Source organism: Ranitomeya variabilis, chromosome 1, assembly GCF_051348905.1.
Source record: "Ranitomeya variabilis isolate aRanVar5 chromosome 1, aRanVar5.hap1, whole genome shotgun sequence".
Taxonomy (NCBI): domain Eukaryota; kingdom Metazoa; phylum Chordata; class Amphibia; order Anura; family Dendrobatidae; genus Ranitomeya; species Ranitomeya variabilis.
Genome location: NC_135232.1, coordinates 508,671,707 through 508,693,972, shown reverse-complemented (window position 1 = coordinate 508,693,972; position 22,266 = coordinate 508,671,707). Strand labels below are relative to the sequence as shown.

Sequence of the window (22,266 nt, the reverse complement as noted above, 5' to 3'; positions counted from 1 at the left end):
CAATATTACTGGTGGCTCTTTGGCACCCATGTCCGACACTGGCACAAGGGTATAACCAGCCCATATTTATAATTACAGTGGTATAAGTATTTGATCCCTTGCTAATTTTGTAAGTTTGCCCACTGACAAAGACATGAACAGTCTATAATTTTAAGGGTAGGTTCATTTTAACATTGAGAGATAGAATATCAAAAATAAAATCCAGAAAATCACATTGTATAAATTATATAAATGTATTTGCTCTTTGCAGTGAGAAATAAGTATTTGATCCCCTGTAAGGGGTGACAGAGATTGGTATATGCCCCCACCCCTTTAAGGACGTCCTGGTTGAAGCTAGTACTAAATGATGTTTGCTGTTGTACTTAAATGCCGTATCTAGTGCTGTAATGTACATATATTTATATATTGTCTTTATGTATATACTGTTTAATGAAGATGGTTACTTAGGGAAAGTGCAGTACCTTAATTGGGACATTAGATGAGGCACAGTAGGATTAGGTAATAGAAGCTTAGTATAGTAACTAGTTAATATAGGAGGGGCCAGCTGTCGTTAAGACAGGAGCATTTCCTGAAAGTGTTGAGAAAAGCCAGGGAGCTGAGACAGCTCAGGAGGGGGCCAAAGAGCCCAGACAGTCCCAGAGGGCCCTAGGCCTGGGGCAACACAGTGGGCCCCGCAACGTTTAAGGCAAGGAACCTAGCCATCCAGGGCCCAGTGAGGCAGAAGTACAGCCAAGCAGCAGTGTGACAGCAGTGGTGGAGTGGAGGCTACATTGAAGGTCCAGACAGTAAGGGAACATAGGTGGCTCATCATGTGGCAGCTCAACGCATGGGCTGATGTCCTCAGGCGCCAAACGTACGAGAGAACTCCTAGGTGCAATGAGTCTGAACAGGGAGGATGCTGCGTTACCACAAGAGGCGGTAGGACCTGGGCACGTACTGAAGGCAGTAGAAAGAAGCGCAGGGAAAGTGGAGAATGAGGACTGTTTGGAACCCTATGCTGACGTTGTATGTAATAAGGATGTGCTGCGAAGAGAAGAAAGTAAAGTTATTTGTTTAAAGTTGAACGTAAACTCTGTTTCGTTTTGCGCAACAACACCAGCAGCAAAGCCCCAGCCGCTCAGATGGAACCCTGATGCTGCAGATGAATGTGGTTGAAGGTACACAAAAAAGGAGACATTGCTTGCATGTGGCAGGAGGTCAGGGCGCATGTAAGCAGATAGTCTCAGCCACGACTATGGCCCTGGCCCTCCCTCACACCCCTACCAACCATTAAGAGTTCTGGCTCCTACAGACCAGTTAGACACTCCTAATCAACTCATTGCCTGCATTAAAGTCATCTGTCTTACAAAGTCAACTTTATAAAAGACTTCTGTCCACAGACTCAATTAATCAGACTCTAACCTCTACAACACGGGCAAGACCAAAGAGCTTTATAAGGATGTCAGGGACAAGATCATAGACCTGCACAAAGCTGGAATGGGCTACAAAACCATAAGTATGACCCTGTTGAGAAGGAGACAACTGTTGGTGCAATAGCAAGAAAATGGAAGAAATACAAAATAACTGGGAACCATGCAAAATCTCATCTTGTGGGGTATCCTTGATCATGAGGAAGGTGAGTTATCAGCCTTATGCTACACGGGGAAACTTGTTAATGATCTCAAGGCAGCTGGGACCACAGTCACCAAGAAAACCATTGGTAACACATTACGCCGTAAAGATTTAAAACCCTGCAGTGACCACAAAGTCCCGCTGCTCAAGAAGGCACATGTGCAGGCTCATCTGAAGTTTGCCAATGAACACCTGGATGATGCTATGAGTGATTGGGAGAAGGTGCTGTGGCCAGATAAGACAAAAGTTGAGGTCTTTGGCATTAACTCAACTCCCCATCTTTGGAGGAAGAGAAATACTGCCTATGACCCAAAGAACACAGTCCTCACTGTCAAGCATGTGTCACGGGGACACTAGGTGGGCAAGAGCTAATAACCCGGGCCCCTGCAATTTCCCTCAGACTAGGGAAATCCTGACTGACCCTCAACCTAGAGTTTACACTGATGGTGTGCAAGTCTAGGCCTCGACCCACACCCTGTCTCCTGTTTCAACCCTAGGCTGAAACCACCGCCCACCACCCAGTGAAAAGATCATACACCAATACCCACAGTTAGAACAGACAAGGATAACGGAAAATATACACCACGCCGCAGTCACTCAGGATTGGAATACACTATAAATGCGCAGGGCAAAATAAATACAAATATAGGAAGGAGTAAATAAGACAAAGGGAAATACACCACCAGCAACGATACTCCAACAGCTAGCTCACCACTCCAGACCGAGATAACAACGCACAAGACAGAAGCTATAATCGGCGACGCCCAATGTTCAGGAGAACTATTTAAAGGCAATGGGCATGGCCCAGCTTCCAATCCGAGCATTAGGTAAATTAACCCAGGACCAGCTAGATAAAATCTAGCCGACGCCAATGAGCACATAGTGGTCAAAAGCGGAATTACCGCTGTCTGTCGAACGACCTGGTCTGAACAGCGTCCGACATGACAGTACCCCGCCTTCTACGAGGGACCCCAGGGCCCTCACGGCTTATAGGACCCGGCTTGTCCAGATGGCGACGGTGAAAAAACCTGACCAGCCGATCCGCATGAATGTCGGAGGCTGGTACCCAGGACCTCTCCTCAGGCCCATAACCACGCCAGTGTACCAAGTACTGTAAAGAGCGGCGCACTACACGAGAGTCCACCACCTTGGAGACTTCAAATTCCAAATTACCATCCAACAAGACTGGAGGTGGCATAGGCGCCGCATCCACAGAACCCACCACCTTCTTTAAAAGAGACCTGTGGAACACGTTGTGTATCTTATACACCGTAGGAAGCTCCAATCGGTACGCTACTGGGTTAATGACGGCGGTGACCCTAAATGGACCAATAAACCGTGGACCCAATTTAAGGGATGGTATTTTGAGTCTTATGTTTTTTGTGGATAACCACACCCAGTCATCCACACTCAGGTCCAGACCTGGCACACGCCTACTGTCAGCCACACGTTTGTACCTAGCACCCACACTCAACAGGCGCTGTTTAACTCTCCTCCAGACTGATGACAATTGTGCTCCTAACTGGTCCTCCTCCGGAACGCCGGAAGAGCCCCTCTGACTCAAAGTACAAAATTGAGGATGTAGCCCGTAAACACAAAAAAACGGAGACTCCCCAGACGACTCCTGGCGGTGATTATTGATGACAAACTCAGCCAAAGGAAGAAAGGTAGACCACTCCTCCTGGTTATCAGAGACAAAGCAGCGTAGGTACTGTTCCAAATTTTGGTTCATACGCTCAGTCTGACCATTTGACTGAGGATGAAACGCCGAAGAATGAGACAACTTGATCCCCAGCCGTGAGCAAAATGCTTTCCAAAATTTTGCCACAAACTGAGTACCCCTATCAGACACGATGTCAGACGGAACCCCATGAAGTCTGACCACCTCCTGCACAAATACCTGAGCCAGAGTCTAAGCGTTAGGCAACGAAGGCAAAGACACAAAGTGCAACATTTTTGAAAACCGATCAACAATCACCAAGATGACCGTGTTCCCAGCTGAGGAGGGCAAATCAGTGATGAAATCCATGGAGATTTCCGTCCATGGCTTACTAGGTACCTCAAGAGGAATTAGTGTGCCAACAGGACGGGAGCGGGGCGTCTTAGCCCTAGCGCATGTGGTACAAGCTGACACGTATGGGACCACGTCTTGTCGGATCTTGGGCCACCAAAACCGACGAGACACCAACTCCAAGGTACCTCTAACCCCTGGGTGGCCAGCCAGGACAGCATCATGATGCTCCGCCAAAACGTTTAGGCGGAGATGAAGCGGTACAAAAGATTTGTTGATGGGAAGCTCAGATGGTACCTCCTCCTGACCCTCGGCAATCTCAGCCTTAACCTCGGTAGTGAGAGCCGAAACCACAACACCCTTTTGGAGGATGGGTACTGGATCCTCCCGAGGTTCTCCCCCCGGAAAACACCTGGATAGAGCATCTGCCTTAGTGTTTTTAGACCCCGGTCTGTAAGTGACAACAAAATTGAACCACGTGAAAAACAATGCCCAGCGAGCCTGCCTGGGAGACAGACGCTTGGCTGACTCCAAATACAGCAGATACTTATGATCGGTAATAACAGTAACCTGATGTACCGACCCCTCCAAGAAGTGTTGCCATTCCTCAAAGGCCAACTTGATTGCCAACAACTCCCTGTTGCCGATATCGTAGTTAGGTTCGGCGGACGACAGTTTCTTGGAGAAATAGGGGCATGGACGCAAATCACTCAAAGATGAGCCTTGTGACAGCATCGCTCCCACACCAACCTCAGACGCATCGACCTCCACAAAAAAAAAGGCTTCGACACGTCTGGCTGCACAAGAATGGGGGCCGAAACAAAACTGTTCTTAAGAAATTCAAATGCGCGCACAGCAGCCTCAGGCCAAACGGAGAAATTGGTACCCTTTTTAGTCATGTCAGTTAGCGGTTTAGCAATGATGGAAAAATCCTTGATAAATTTCCTATAGTAGTTAGAAAACCCAAGGAATCGCTGAAGTGCTTTCAGGTTATCAGGCCGTTCCCAATGCAGCACCGCTTGCACCTTAGCGGCGTCCATTTTAAAACCAGAAGCAGACACAATATAACCCAAGAAAGGCAACTCTTGAACAGAAAATACACATTTCTCAAGTTTAGCATACAGCTTATTCTCTCTGAGAAGCTGTAACACCTGCCTGACATGATCTAAATGAGTATCACGGTCGCAAGAATATATGAGAATGTCATCTAGGTACACGATAACGAATTTCCCCAAAACATGCGAAAACACATCATTAATGAAATGTTGGAACACTGCAGGTGCGTTAGTCAACCCAAATGGCATCACCAAATTTTCAAAATGACCCTCAGGGGTATTAAAAGCCGTCTTCCACTCATCACCTTGACGGACTCTTATGAGGTTGTACGCCCCCCTGAGGTCAAGCTTGGTAAACCACTTAGCACCTGCCACCTGGTTGAACAAATCTGGTATTAGTGGCATAGGGTATGGATCACGAACCGTAATCTGGTTCAATTCCCTGAAATCCAAACACGGGCGTAATCCGCCATCTTTCTTCTTCACGAAGAAGAACCCTGCTGCCACAGGCGAGGATGAAGGCCTGATGTGCCCTTTGCTCAAACTTTCAGCAATGTAATCCTTTAATGCTTGTCTCTCTGGACCGGAGATGTTAAACATCCTTGCTTTAGGCAATTTGGCCCCTGGTTTAAATCTGATAGTACAGTCATAGGGGCGATGTGGCGGCAACTCTGAACAACCCTTCTCAGAGAACACATCCACAAAATCCAGAAGTGACTCCGGAACGCTTGAAGTTACAGCAGACACACATGTGGCCAGGCAATTCTCCTGGCAGAATTCACTCCACTGAATTATGTCCTGAGTTTTCCAGTCAATTACCGGGTTGTGCATAGACAACCATGGAAAACCCCAAACCACCTGAGCAGGAAGATTCCTGAGCACCTTACATGTAACCTGCTCGGAATGTAGAACCCCAATGTGGAGTTTCACCTCAGCCACAAATTCAGTAATCTCCCCCTGTGAGAGAGGAGCAGCATTGATGGTGACCACGCGGATAGGATGAGGCAGTTTTTCAATCCTAAAACCTGCTGTGCGCGCAAACTCCTCATCAATGAGATTTGTGGCTGAACCACTATCCACAAACACAGTAATTGGCAGCTCACTGCCAGTGATTATAACCTTAGCAGGGAGCATACATTGAGAAACCACCATGGAGGATATACATAAGCTCAGATTGGTCTCCTCCACACCCTCTGAGCTTAGAAGTTTTCCGCCGTTGCGCCTTTCTTAGACAGTAAAGGACAGATGTTAATAAAATGACCAGTCTTACCGCAGTAAAAACAGGCTCCCTGCTTCCTGAGCTCAGGGGCTCGACGCTTCACATGTGACACCCCTGCGATTTGCATAGGCTCCGTGGGCTCACCTGCAGCAACCACACGTGAACCTAAACCCTCTCCCATAGGCGGTGTCTCATGCTCCCCCTGACGCAAACGGCGATCAATGCGGACAACCAGACTCATAGCGGAATCTAGAGAAGTAGGAGTCTCGTACATCAGAAGGGCTTTTTTAACCCTTCCAGAAACTCCATGAATAAGCTGACTCCGCAGCGCTGGATCATTCCACTGTGTATCGATCGCCCAGCAACGAAATTCAGAACAGTAATCCTCTGCAACTTGCTCCCCCTGGCGAATAGTGCGTATCTTAGATTCTGCTAGAGCCATTCTGTCTGGCTCGTCGTAAATTTTTCCAAGAAAGGAAAAAAAACTCTCAACAGAGTCAAATGCAGCAGAATCAGATGGCAAAGAAAACGCCCATGCTTGGGGATCCCCGCTTAACAATGACAACACCAGGCCCACACGCTGAGCCTCATTACCTGAGGAGATCGGGCGCATACGGAAATATTGTTTGCAAGCTTCACGAAAAGAAACAAATTTACTGCGTTCCCCAGCAAATTTTTCAGGCAAAGGAAACTTAGGCTCAGCAACTCTACCTGTCGCTCCAGCTTGCACATTAGATACTGCTAGTCTCTGTTGCTGCACTGCCCCCCACAACTCAGTGACCTGTAGGGACAGCACCTCCAACTGGCGGGTTATGGAAGTCATGGGATCCATGATAAAACAAACAAAAAAAAAAGGAAACCCTTTTTTTTTTTGTTTTTTTTGTTTTAAAGGCCAATTATAATGTCACGTGGAGACTAGGTGGGCAAGAGCTAATAACCCGGGCCCCTGCAATTTCCCTCAGACTAGGGAAATCCTGACTGACCCTCTACCTAGAGTTTACACTGATGGTGTGCATGTCTACTCCTCGACCCTCGCCTTGTCTCCTGTTTCAACCCTAAGCTGAAACCACCGCACACCACCCAGTGAAAAGATCATACACCAATACCCACAGTTAGAACAGACAAGGATAATGGAAAATATACACCACGCCGCAGTCACTCAGGAATACACTATAAATGCGCAGGGCAAAATAAATACAAATATAGGAAGGAGTAAATAAGACAAAGTGAAATACACCACCAGCAACGATACTCCAACTTCTAACTCACCACTCCAGACCAAGATAACAACGCACAAGACAGAAGCTATTATCGGCGACGCCCAATGTTCAGGAGAACTATTTAAAGGCAATGGGCATGGCCCAGCTTCCAATCCGAGCATTAGGTAAATTAACCCCGGACCAGCTAGATAAAATCTAGCCGACGCCAATGAGCACACAGTGGTCAAAAGCGGAATTACCGCTGTCTGTCGAATGACCTGGTCTGAACAGCGTCCGACATGACAGCATGGAAGTGGAAACATGTTTTGGGGGTCTTTCTCTGCTAAGGGCACATGACTACTTCACCGCATCAATGGGAGAATGGATGGAATCATATACTGTAAAATCCTGAGTGACAACCTCTTACCCTCCACCAGAACATTAAAAATGGGTCGTGGCTGGTTTTTCCAGCAAGACAATGACCCAAAACATACAGCCAAGGCAACAAAGGAGTGGCTCAAAAAGAAGCACAATAAGGTTCATGGAGTGGCCTAGCCAGTCTCCAGACCTTAATCCCATAGAAAACGTATGGAGGGAGTTGAAGCTCCCAGTTGCCAAGTGACAGCCTCAAAATCTTAATGATTTAGAGATGATTTGCAAAGAGGAGTGGATCAAAATTCCTCCTGAAATGTGCACAAACCTCATCATTAACTGCAAAAAACGTCTGACTACTGTGCTGGCCATCAAGGGTTTTGCCACCAAGTATTAAATCTTGTTTACCAGAGGGATCAAATACTTATTTCTCACTGCAAAATGCAAATATGTTTATATAATTTATACAATGATTTTCTGGATTTTATTTTTGATATTCTATCTTTCAATGTTAAAATTAACCTACCCTTAAAATTAGAGACTGTTGATGTCTTTGTCAGTGGGCAAACTTACAAAATCAGCAAGCGGATCAAATACTTATTTCCCCCACTGTATGTATGTAATATGTAATGTAAATATGTATGTAAATATGTAATTTGTTAACAGCCCAGATGATTTGGGAAAACAAAGATCACAATCTCACCATTTGATACATCCCACACTTTGACTGCTCTGTCCTGAGATCCAGTATAAATGTAAGAGTCATCTGGTGAGAAGCAGGCACATTCTACACCTTGGAAGAAGAATCCCTATGGGAAACATAGTAATAGATTTAACCTCTTCTCTCCCTAAACATGCATACATACATTATATGGAAAAAAAAAGATAGCTATTGATACATATGTTGCTTTTTATAGAAATCCTGCCCATTTGTGTAAAGACTTTTAATATTATTCTTGACAATATAGCTTCATAAAAACACTTTGGTACATTCAAAGAGGTTTTTCTTATTTTCTTAACAGCCTCCTGTCTTCCTGCCATTTGGGTTTAGTGCGCACCTGCTTGAGTGCCAGTTTGGACCAGTGCCAAAGTGCTGCACTTGCCGATGTTGCAAACAGATGATACTTTGCCTTTGCAGCATCGGAGGAGGGTAGTCGCTCCAAAGCTTGCCAGATTAAGAGCTAACAGTGCACTCCAATGATTCAGACAGCTTCAGACCACCGCTGCTAGACTGCGTTGGTGAATGGTAACTTAGGTAACGAGCAATAAATAATAAAATTAAAAATCAATTTGTTCTTGAGAACGGATTTTTGTAATCAAGTTCAATTCAAAGTTGCTTGTTTTTTGTGATGGACCTCATTATAAATCATTTGAGGTCCATCAGGATGCATTAGGTTCCATTTGAAAAATTATCGTCTTACTTATAAACATAAGCCACTAGATGGTGGCCCGATTCTAACGCATCGGGTATTCTAGAATATGTATGCGTAGTGTATAGCACAGCCCACGTAGAATATTGCGCAGCCCACGCAGTACATTGTGCAGCCCACGCAGTACATTGCGCAGCCCACGCAGTACATTGCGCAGCCCACGCAGTACATTGCGCAGCCCACGTAGTACATTGCGCAGCCCACGTTGTATATTGCGCCGCCCATGTAGTACATTGCGCAGCCCACATTGTACATTGCGCAGCCCACATTGTACATTGCGCAGCCCACGTTGTACATTGCGCAGCCAATGCAGTACATTGCGCAGCCAATGCGGTACATTGCGCAGCCCACGTAGTACATTGCGCAGCCCACGTTGTATATTGCGCTGCCCACGTAGTACATTGCGCAGCCCACGTTGTACATTGCGCAGCCCACGTTGTACATTACGCAGTCCACGTTGTACATTGCGCAGCCCACGCAGTACATTGCGCAGCCCACGCAGTACATTGCGCAGCCCACGTAGTATATTGCGCAGCCCACGTAGTACATTGCGCAGCCCACGTTGTATATTGCGCTGCCCACGTAGTACATTGCGCAGCCCACGTTGTACATTGCGCAGCCCACGTTGTACATTGCGCAGCCCACACAGGGTTAATAGCAGCGGTAACGGAGTGCATGAGTGCATTACACCACGGCATAACGCGGTCCGTTACCGCTGCGATTAACCGTGTGTGAGGGCAGACTGGAGGGGAGTATGGAGCGGGCACTGACTGCGGGGAGAAAGGAGCGGCCATTTTTCTGCCGGACTGTGCCCGTCGCTGATTGGTCGTGGCTGTTTTGCCACGACCAATCAGCGACTTGGATTCCATGACAGACAGAGGCCGCGACCAATGAATATCCGTGACAGAAAGAAGGACAGACAGACGGAAGTGACCCTTAGACAATTATATAGTAGATGATTCAAGTATGACAGCCAAAGCTTCTTCTGTCCGGTTGCTATTCTTCAATTTCTTGGTTATATTTGTTTCTTTCTTACTGATTTTTCTGACTCCTAAGTCCTAAATAGCATATGCCTCTTTAGTTATGCAGCAGTACAGTGTCATAGTAAGTTTGTAGCCAAGCACGTAACAAGCAGAATTATGCACTAGTCAAGTAGTTGGCCAAAATGCCAGGAAAGATGAATTTCAGAAACTTGTAAACCAAAAACGCAAAGCCTGGCTTATTACATGGGGTTTAAAAGAGATTGAATATCTATAACCCAATTTAAAGCTGTGCTGTAAGTTAAACAAGTGCCATAAGAGGTCATGATAAGTACCTTATAACACATCTCATGCTCCCAGTCACCTGCCTCCATATTCCACAATCGTTGAACTGAGTCTTCACAACCACTAAGTGCATAAATTTCCTTTGTACTAATCTCCAAGCAAGTGACTTTACTTTCATGAGACTCTAATTTGTGGTTGTCATCTTCTCCAGGGTTGAATAGACCCATTTCTCCTCCTACCATCCCATAAATAATCCTTTGGTCTTCAAAGATAGCGACTCTGCTTATGGAACCTGGAATATTGGGATGTACTAAATACAAGGGACCATCGAGCATCGGAAGAGGGTCTCCCTTTGTTACTTCATACAGAAGAATAGTCTCTTGGTAAGCCACAGCGAGGTAGCTTTCTTCTTTGCTCAGAGATATACAAAGTACAGGTAAATCATGATCCGGAGGAGGAATGCAAGCAACATCCTGTCTTTGGTCTAATGGAAATGCCAGCACAGTGCCTGAAGTCAATCCACAGAACAAAATTCTCTTGCGATTTGCAATCTCCAGACAGGATACTTCTGAAGAAGCTTCCAAAATATCTGTCATGCGACCTGCAAGACATTAAATATAATGTTACCGTAATTATATTAATCTTCAGATATTGTATGATCTCATGTGTTCTCTATACACTTGGTTGCAATAAAATACATTATATGGAGAATGGTATTGAGCCATAACACAAGGGATTGTCTAACATTTGGGGCTAAAATGTATTTTTGCTATTTGGTTTTGTTAATAGTTTTGCACTATTTGCCTTCTTCAGCCTTTGTGTTGCACTGTCTGTTGCTGGCTGCAGAAAGAGGTAACAGAATCCGTCAGTGAGCTCATTCTGATGGTCTGACGGGTAATTTAATCTTTTATCTCCCTTTTTCTGAACTGCTCCCAGCTGATTAATGAACACAGACCACTTAAAGATGAACGTATATGACTCCTTCGTTAATAAACTCCATCTTGTGGATGAATGATGCCGGCGGCGGCGCATGCTGACAGATGCTACTGCGCAAGCACTGCCACCATTTTGCTGGAGGAAATAAATGTGGCTGCAGCAAAATGGCTCCAGCGGCAGCAGTGTAGCGTCTATTGGTACGAGATAGAAGCAGCTGCGCATGTGACACCGCCATTTTGCTAGATGTATTTTCTTTCGAAGCCCTGTAGGGGTTTTACTCACTTGGTTGCGACCAGAGGAAAACAGGAGGCTTGTTCCTTTAAAGTTCATGTGGGCTTATCTAATATATAAAGCTGAATGTGTGTGTGTGTGTATGTATGTATGTATGTATGTATGTCCGGGATTGGCATCTGAACCGTAGCAGCTACAGCCACAAAATTTTGCACAGTCACACGTCTGGACCCCGAGAGCGTCATAGGCTATGTTGTGAGGTGAAATTTTAACCCCGCGCTTTCCAATTCACCAAACAATTTTGCCCCTATCTACATAATGGGGAAAAAGTGAAAGGAAAAGTGTTGGAGGCGTCGCAGCTACAGGCACAAAATTTTGCACAGTCACACGTCTGGACCCTGAGAGCGTCAAAGCTATATTGTGAGGTGAAATTTTAACCCCGCGCTTTCCAAGTCACCAAACAATTTTGCCCCTATCTACATAATGGGGAAAAAATGAAAGGAAAAGTGTTGGAGGCAAATTAACAGCTGCCAGATGTGAACAAGGGGGACTTAAAGAATGACAGCGATGGCACCAAAGAGTATATACTGTACAGTTGCTAAGGTGGGGCCCCAACATGGGATAATCACACCACCACGGGGATATGAACACACACACAAAATGCGCCACACACTACCACGTGCTCGAACACATATACCACCCTCAGTGCACATTTCACCACACATACACCAACCTCGCCACATAAAAGTAGAAACACAAAAGTCGCCGCTCAAAACTCGCCACGCGCAAAACTCTCCACATGCAAAACTCGCCACACGCAAAACTTGCACACGCAGAAAAATTGCCACACGCAGAAAAATTGCCACATGCACAAAAGTTGCAACACATGCAAAAGTTGCCTCACACAAAACTTGCACATACTCAAAAGGCACCACACATAAAACTCGCCACGCGCAAAACTCGCCATGCGCAAAACTTGCTGCACACAACTTGCTACACTAACCTGTCACATGCAACTCGACACACAAAAAGTTGCTACACGCATGTCGCCACACAAAACTCATCTCACAAAAGTCCCTACATGCATGTCGCCACACGCAACTCAACACACACAACTTGACACACGAAACTCGCCCTAAAACACACACAAGTCTGGTATCCTTCAAAAATAAAAATCTGATTAATAAGCAGACAAACTACAAGAGCAACAAATGTACCATATAGGAATCCGGCAGCTGTCAGTCACATGACCAGTCTATTATGTGTATGTGTGAGCTAATATATACTGCCAGGGGGTGGGCTTACTGTTGGCTGGGGATTTATCAGGCTGCCATTTTAGCTTACAAATACTGAGGTAAAAATACTGACCAAATAACGTGTGAACGAGGGCTAATACAGGAGGAGATGGCATACAGCTATATACTATATACAGGAGATGACACACAGGTATATACTATTTACAGGGGAGATGACACACAGGTATATACTATATACAGGAGGAGATGACACACAGATATATACTATATACAGGAGAGATGACACACAGGTATATACTATATAGAGGAGGAGATGACATACAGGTACATACTACATACAGGAGGAGATGACATACAGGTATATACTATATACAGGAGGAGATGACACACAGGTATATACTATATACAGGAGCAGATTACCTACAGGTATATAGTATATACAGGAGGAGATGACACAGGTATATGCTATGTATAGGAGGAGATGACATACAGGTATATACTATATACAGGAGATGACACACAGATATATACTATATATAGGTGAGATGACACACAGGTATATACTATATACAGGAGATTACATACAGGTATATCTAATATATAAAGCTGAATGTGTGTATGTATGTATGTGTGTATGTCCGGGATTGGCATCTGTACCGTCGCAGCTACAGCCACAAAATTTTGCACAGTCACACGTCTGGACCCCGAGAGCGTCATAGGCTATGTTGTGAGGTGAAATTTTAACCCCGCGCGTTCCAATTCACCAAACAATTTTGCTCCTATCTACATAATGGGGAAAAAGTGAAGGGAAAAGTGTTGGAGGAAAATTGACAGCTGCCAGATGTGAACAATGAGGACTTAAAGAATGAGAGCGATGGCGACAAAGAGTATATACCGTACAGTTGCTAAGGTGGGGCCCCGACATGGGATACTCACCACACACGGGGATATGAACACAAACACAAAATGCGCCACACACTACCACGTGCTTGAACACATATACCACCCTCAGCACACATTTCACCACACACACACACCAACCTCGCCACATAAAAGTCGAAACACAAAAGTCACCACTCAAAACTCGCTACATGCAAAACTCGCCATATGCAAAACTAGGCTCACGCAAAACTCGCCACACGTGCAAAACTCACCTCATGGAAAACTCACCTCATGCAAAACTTGCACACAGAAAAATTGCCACATGTACAAAAGTTGCACCACATGCAAAAGTTGCCTCACACAAAACTTGCACATACTCAAAATGCACCACACATAAAACTCGCCACGCGCAAAACTCGCCATGCACAAATCTTGCTGCACACAACTTGCTACACTAACCTGTCACATGCAACTCAATACACAAAATGTTGCTACACGCATGTCGCCACACAAAACTCATCTCACAAAAGTCGCTACATGCATGTCGCCACACGCAACTCAACACACACAACTTGACACATAAAACTCGCCCTAAAACACACACAAGTCTGGTATTGTCCTTCAAAAATAAAAATCTGATTAATAAGCAAACTACAAGAGCAACAAATGTACCATATAGGAAATACGGCAGCTGTCAGTCACATGACCTGTCTATTATGTGTATGTGTGAGCTAATATATACTGCCAGGGGGGAGGGCTTCCTGTTGGCTGGGGATTTATCAGGCTGCCAATAGCAACCAATCACAGCTCAGCTTCTATTTTGCTACAGTTAATTAACCTGAGCTCTGATTGGTTAATATAGGCAACAAAGACATTCTCAGTATAACAAAGCTAATATATGTTGTGAAATGCTTCTATTTGCTTAGTTTTTGCCTTTTAATAATTACATTTCTATCTATTTGTTTTGTGGTTTTTGTGTGCAGAATAAATTTTTGTTAACACATTCTATTTTGCTAACAGCAGTCATTAACCCGGGCGAAGCCGGGTAGTACAGCTAGTTGCTTCATAAACCCAGAAGCCAGGCAGAAAAACAAACAGTCTTTAGATCCAGCAAACAAAATACAAAATGTCTATAGTAGGGCTCCGCTTCGCCAGGCCTGTGGGCACATTGGCTGGGTTAGTGTCCAGTACTCAGGCTCGGTCTGGAGCCAAACACACAGGAGGCCTTCTCCCTCCCAAAACACAGACCATGTGCCAAACAGCAACCTTCATTATATAGGCGATAACCACACCCAGAGGTGAGGTATTTGGGTAGCAAGACCCGCCCATGTCCCATAGCTACCCTCAACCTGGTGCTAGGTGCACCAAACGAACCTCTTAGTGCTTTCATGCGCTAGAGAAAACACTCCGAGCCTACATCACAGAGCGCAGCCATCTCTGCGACACATACCTCCCATCGACTATGCGACCATTAGCCACACTATAGCCTACAATATTATATGATTTATGTAAAATGGGAGGCAGGTCACTGAAAGATCAGTGACCTGTCATATGCCCATAAGGATGAATATGTAAGCACCACATAAAGCCCCTGCCCACAGGCCACATCAAAACACGAGAATCTCATTAACTGAAAACTACAAATAAAGATTAAACAACAATCACAAGACAGATTTCAGCAACCAAGTTATCATTTTAATCAGCATAACAGTGACAACCTGACAGTGTCTGTAGTTTACTTAGCAAAATCCTGATGACTGGTTCATTTTAATCAAGAAGAAAAAAATCAAAGTGTCCCCTTTTTTCACTGTATCCAGCACCTAGCAATGAAATCTGGTTGTGATGGTGTGATATGCTATGTGGGTATCATTTTTGTGTTTATTTCTATTTTACTTATTTTCATGGTGTACTCATGTAGAAGGAGTTATTTGCTGATTGATGAATGGCTGTTGCTGCCATCTGATATCAGCCCCCACAGTATTGTACTGTTTGCTAATATGTTAATGACGTATTGAACTAGCTTGTTGAAACAATGACCCCCTGTAGTGCCTTAATCCCCAAGGCACTTTTGTCAGGTCTGGGAGGCCTGAAAACCAAGGGAACCTGTCTGACTACCCCTGGGCAGAAGGAGGGGGCTGGGGAGGACATGAGGGGGAGAAATCAGTCCTGTGTGGAACCATGATGTGAAGACAGCACAGCATATCGGAGAGAAAAAAGAGTATATGGACTATGCTATCCTCTGCTGGATTGTTGAACTTTTATCCTGTTACTGAACTGCATTCGTGTTCTGGACTATTTTATCCTTTGTGTGGTGGATCGTATATGGACCTTTCATATTTTTGCCTAAATAAAGGTCCTGGAATTGTTTACTATACTCTAGCTCTGTTGATTGTGTGATACCAGGGAAAGACCCCATGTCACTGCTTTTACACTTAGTTGTGATAGAATCATTAATTCTAAGGCTAAGTGTCCACTATCAGGAATAGTAGCATTTTGGACGCAGTGTATTTTCACTGTGTCCAAAATGCTGCGTTCTAATTTATCGCACTTGTGTTTAGGTACATTCAGATTTACCGCATGTAATGACATTCTATTGCTGAAAATATGCAGCCGCTACAAAAATTAACATGCTGAGGCTTGGTCCTTTTATAACCCCTGATGACATAATGTGGCCAGCAAATCACAGTAATGCCACAACCAAGATGCTATGGCATTACAGTGACAGGCGATCCCCCATGTTTATTGGCTGTGTAACAGGTGAGGTGGGGATTTGAGCTTGAAATCCGAGCACCAGCCAATGCTCGGCGAGAGCACCCAGATACTCGAGTGATATCTGAGTATCACTGAGCACGTTCGCTCATCACTAATGCTGAAACATTATGATTTCCCTATGCTGCAGGGAAAAACAACCCCACAGAATTATCCCTCCTCTACCAAACATTACAGTTTGTACAATGCATTCAGGTAGGTATCGTTTTCCTGGCATTCACCAAACTCAGGCGCAACCATCAGATTGCCAGACATATAAGCGTGACTAGTCTCTCCACACAACACGATTCCACTACTTCAGAGCAGTAGCCTAGCTCTGAGGGGGCCCACCCAGACCTACGCTACTGTAACTGTATTGGCCTTACTTGGTATATGACCTTCCATCCTGGTATATGGACCGTCTGAGGATGCACATCTAGCTGAAGCAGGGGCTGGCATCAGCGAGCCCCTCACTTGCCAGGCTCGTGCACAGTGGTAGTGGCTGTCATGCTACTGCTGGGGCATGTACCAACTTGGCATGGCACAAGTGCTACCGATGCCGAGGATTGCTGGCCAACTTCTATCAGGGTTTCCTCCACTTCTTACACCAGTTCTTGCACCCCCTTCTGCTCATCCTCCATCTCCGATGTGTTATATCAGAGCACGTCAATCACATCAGCCAGAAGCTGGAAGTTCTGCAGCACTGAATCAGCAAAGTGGCAACAGTCGCTGCAGCTAATTTGGCTAGGACATACCAGACAGATCTGTGGCTCTCGCCGCTGAACCTCCAAGCATGCATGGTCGTGTGTGATAATGGCCATAACCTGGTGGCGGTTGTGAAGCTTGACAAGCTCATGCATGTACCATGCTTGGCTCACATGCTCAACTTGGTAGTTCAGCTGTTTCCGAAAACATACTCAGATTTGCGAGAGATTCTGGTCAAAGTATGTGCCAATTTCTGCAAGTCGGCTATAGTTGCCACCGCTCTTGTAGTGCTGCAAGAGCATATACAAGTGCCAGTTCAACGACTGGTGTGTGACATCATCACACACTGGAACTCCACACTGCACATGCTGTCATGGCTTTGTGAGCAGCAGAGGCCAGTTGTCGAATACCAGCTCCAACACGCCTGTCTGCATTCTGGTCAGCCTCGGCACATAACAACAGAAGAGTGGGCATGCATGTCTGACATTTTTACGGTTCTCCAAGACTTTGAGGACTCCACAAGATGGTGAGCGGCGATGACATCATAATAAGCGCAACAATCCCGCTACTGTGCCTACTGAAGCTTTGAATGTGAACCAGGTGAAGATGGAGGAAGACATGAGACAGAGAGATACTATCCAGCCCAGCCTCATCTCATCTGCTCAGCGCTGATTTGATAACAATGAGGAGGTGGAGGCTGAGGTGGAGGAACAGGAGCTGGTTGCTAGAGCAACAGAGGCTAGTACCCACACAAGCTTTGTCCCATCTCTCCTATGTGGATGGGCTGAGGAAGGGAATGAGATGGAGAAGTTGGAGAGTAGTCATCATTGTGGAGACCGGGAAGTGTTGGCTGTAGGGAGCTTGGCACATATGGCTGACTTTATATACCACTGCCTTTCCCATGACCCTCGCGTTACATTCATCTTGACCAAAAAAGAGTATTAGATGTTCACCCTACTTGACCCATGCTACAAGGAGTACCTTGCATCGCTCCTTCCTGAGGCAGAGAGATTTACTAAAATGGTTCTAAACCAAAAAGCCATTGTGGAAAATATGTTGAAAAAATTTCCAGCAGACAACGCTAGCGGCAGAGGGCAAACATCTTTGCCCAACCAAGGAGGAGATATGAGGGAGATATGAGGGAGGCACACACCAGGTACAGCAGAGGCAGGGGTACTCTGTAAAAGTCCTGGGGCAATTTCATAACACCCTCCCAGGATCCAGGCCCTGAAGACTGAGTAATTTTAAAAAGGAAGGAAAAGTTTTTAAAGATCAGGGTGTCATAATAGGCAGGCGCTTTCAACTGTCAACAGAATATGCTGACAGGCTCAATCTGATAAAAATGAACAAAGCCTGGATTAGTCCCAACTTTTCCACACCACTGTCACGGACGTGGTTTGTGGAAACACTGTGCCACAGACAGTGGCGTATCTAGGGGGGGCAGCCTGGGCAAGTGCCCCGGGCGCAGCTGGCAGCGGGGTGCAGTTGGGCCACCTAATGCGGCGGTCCGCAGTGTCTCCCCTGGCAGCTGCATTCTGCCGCCCCCCCCCCCGGACTGGGAGTCAGCTGTTCTCTGTGCCGACTGTCAAGCTGACAGCCGGCACAGAGAAGCTGCAGCGCGCCGGCTCCCAGTATTCAATTGTACTCGTATCTTAGACACGAGTACAATTGAAGATCTGACTGCAGGCCAGTGTCTAAACTGGAGTTGATTTCTTGAGGGGGAGGAGTTGATTGCAGGAAGCTGCTGGTGGAGAAGAGAAGCCGGAAATGAGGAGCTGCAGCATGAAGCCGTGCAAGGAGAGGATCGAGGGGCTGCAGCATGGAGCCGTGTGAGGAGAGGAGCTGCACCATGGTGGACCCAGGGTACAAGGGAATGAGGACACAGAACTCAGTGTGAGGCTCTCAGGATGTAATTTGGAAAGGGGCTGATGAGACACTGTGTGGGGAATGGGGAGATGATGAGCTGTGTGGGGAATGGGGGCTGATGAGACGCTGTGTGGGGAATGGGGGCTGATGAGAAGCTGTCTGGGGAATGGGGGCTGATGAGACGCTGTGTGGGGAATGGGGGCTGATGAGGAGCTGTGTGGGGAATGGGGGCTGATGAGCTGTGTGGGGAATGGGGGCTGATGAGACGCTGTGTGGGGAATGGGGGCTGATGAGGAGCTGTGTGGGGAATGGGGGCTGATGAGCTGTGTGGGGAATGGGGGCTGATGAGACGCTGTGTGGGGAATGGGGGCTGATGAGGAGCTGTCTGGGGAATGGGGGCTGATGAGACGCTGTCTGGGGAATGGGGGCTGATGAGATGCTGTGTGGGGAATGGGGGCTGATGAGACGCTATGTGGGGAATGGGGAGATGATGAGACACTGCGTGGGGAATGGGGGCTGATGAGATGCTGTGTGGGGAATGGGGGATGATGAGACGCTGTGTGGGGAATGGGGGAAGATGAGACGCTGTGTGGGGAATTTGGGGATGATGAGACGCTGTGTGGGGAATGGGGAGATGATGAGACCCTGTGTGGGGAATAGGGGGATGATGAGGAGCTGTGTGGGGAATAGGGGGATGATGAGGAGCTGTGTGGGGAATAGGGGGATGATGAGACGCTGTGTGGGGAATAGGGGGCTGATGAGACGCTGTGTGGGGAATGGGGGGCTGATGAGATGCTGTGTGGGGAATGGGGGGATGATGAGATGCTATGGGGGGAATGATGAGGAGCTGTGTGGGGAATAGGGGGATTTATTGTGTGGGGAGATTTGGAGAGGAGATGGGGGATTTAAGGACACAAAATGAAGAGCAAAGGGGGAGATGGGGGGCATATATGAGGAAACAGTACAGGGGAATGGGTTGGCATGTATGAGGAAACAGTATTGGGGAATGAGGGCGTGTATGAGGAAACATGTATGCGGGTGACTGCAGACTTCTGATTTCTCACAGTGCGCACTGCACACTGTCAGGATTCTCTCGTGCTGGCGACTTACATACATGCGGTCACATGCTGACTAGACATGTGTGGCCTCACTCAATGAAAATGAACTGAGTGAGGCCAGGCACGTCTAGTCGGAATGTGGTCAGAAGTATACAAATCGCATACTTGTGCTGACATGACTGTCCACCGGCAAGGGAGAATCCTAAACATGTGCAGCGCATTAGTTGTGAGAATTCAGAAGCTGCAATGTCAGGATTCAGCTCTGCAGGTTCCAGTAGTCATCACATGGACACTTCACTCATATGTGACTTTCATACTTATGGTCCTGTGACAACGAGCTTCTCTTCCTGCTTCTCTGTTTTTCACTGAACATTGAGAGCATTAGGGAGAGGAGCTCATGGGTACATGACTAAGTGTGAAAATCGCATATGTCCTGGGGGGGGCGCCAAAATGAATTCTTGCCCTGGGTGCCAGAAACCCTAGATACGCCTCTGGCCACAGACTGCGGAGAGCCTGGAGGGGCGTAACTAAGCGAGCACCTGACTGTTCATTAGAGCCTCTGATGGTGAGGTTAGACTTGGCTCCTGATGGACGAAAGGTGCCACGCCAGGACAGACCAATGGACGCGCAGCAGCTGGACCCAGAGGACAGACTGGATGGAGCAGCAGGCAGAGTTTGTATCAGAGTGCAGTAGGCAGAGTTCACATCAGAGTGCAACAGGCAGGATCTGCACCAAAGTGCAGTAGGCAGGATCTGCATCAGAGTGCAGCAGGCAGGATCTGTATCAGAGTGCAACAGGCAGGATCTGCACCAGAGTGCAGTAGGCAGGATCTGCATCAGAGTGCAGCAGGCAGGATCTGTACCAGAGTGCAACAGGCAGGATCTGCATCAGAGTGCAGCAGGCAGGATCTGCACCAGAGTGCAGCAGACAGGATCTGCACCGGAGGGTAGTAGGCAGGATCTGCACCAGAATGCAGCAGGAAGGATCTGCACCAGAGTGCAACAGGCATGATCTGCATCAGAGTGCAGCAGGCAGGATCTGCAGCAGAGTGCAGCAGGGACTGGTATGCAACCTTACACAACATAGACTGCAAAACAGGAAGGTTGCTCAGGCAACAATATATACACAATGCCATATACACAATATATACACAATGCCATATACACTCGGCCATTGGTTGGGGAAGAAATAGCAAGTGCACACGCTGACTCTTTAAGAGGGCGGGAGCGTGCGTGTGTCCTAAGGACATGGCTGGAAGCCCAGCTGGTAGCTCTGCTGGAAGCATACAGAGCATGGGGAGGGGAAGAACCAACCGCAGCATGGGTGAGTGAAGTGACACGCCGGAGACCCTGCCTGTCAGGGCAGGGCTCCAGCATGGTGCTAACAACCACCAGATCACAGCAGCACATAAAGTGATTTTAATGTTCAATATTTGAATAAGGCTCTCCAGTTGTTGTCTTCAAGGGTGCATGGATGACCCTCATAATTGTCTTCTGGCTTTGCACTGGGTGCAATGCCTTTATGAGTGTAGAAGTACCACAACTCCACGTTTTAAATTTTTTTATGAGACACTCCAGTTGGTGTCATCAATGGTGTATGGATGACCCTGTTTGTAATTTTTGGCAGGCTTTGCACTGCATGTAGAGCTTTTATGAGTGCAGGAATACCTCAACTACACTGTTCACAATATTTGAATGAGTCACTACAGATGGTGCCTTCAAAGGTGTATGGATGACCCAGCTTGTAATTTTTGGCAGGCTTTCCACTGTGTGCAGAGATTTTATGAGTGTAGGAGTACTTCAACTACACTTTGTGTTCACAATATTTGAATCAGGTAATACAGTTGGTGCCTTCATGGGTATGTAGATGATTTTATGGCAGGCTTTGCATTTAGTGCATAGCCTTTATGAGTCTAGGAGTGCCACTACATGACAATTTGAACAGAATGTGTATGAGTCCCTTCTTTATGTTTAGTATAGGGTGTATCTGAATCCCTATTCCATCAAATGTTTATCAGTTTTTGCTTCCTTTAAAAACTACACTGAAATTTCCAATTTTATAATAAAAATTAAAGTTTTGGTTTACCTAAATTATTGTTTTGTATCTTTTTTTATTTTGCCTTTTATATACAAGTCATTAAACAGGAAAGAATGTTTAAGGCGGCCGTTAACCGCCTTTGAAACCTTGTGCTCTCAAACAAGAGTACAGAAAAAGGTGCTTTCCGCCCTCTATAATGTGCTACTCATAAAAGATGTTCCCCTGGAAAGAGTTTTCTGCTGAAATGGGAAAAAGAATTGCGCCAATCTTTTACTAATTCTCAAATTAACCTAATTTACAAATCTACATACGGTCCTTCAAAATGTGCGAGAGCTCAAGAAAATAGTTACAAAATAATAACCCACTGGTACACAACTCCTCTTC

At 46.3% G+C, this 22,266-nt stretch overlaps 1 protein-coding gene across 1 annotated transcript in view; it reads right to left on the bottom strand.

Moving 5' to 3' along the window:
- Positions 1 to 22,266, bottom strand: part of NWD1 (NACHT and WD repeat domain containing 1) — a 148,954-nt gene that overhangs the window by 1,890 nt on the left and 124,798 nt on the right. The window contains exons 20-21 of the mRNA XM_077253121.1: positions 10,213 to 10,763; positions 8,171 to 8,276 (exon numbers count right to left, since the gene is read on the bottom strand). Coding sequence (XP_077109236.1) covers positions 8,171 to 8,276; positions 10,213 to 10,763 — 657 coding nt within the window. The remainder of the gene's footprint in view (positions 1 to 8,170; positions 8,277 to 10,212; positions 10,764 to 22,266) is intronic.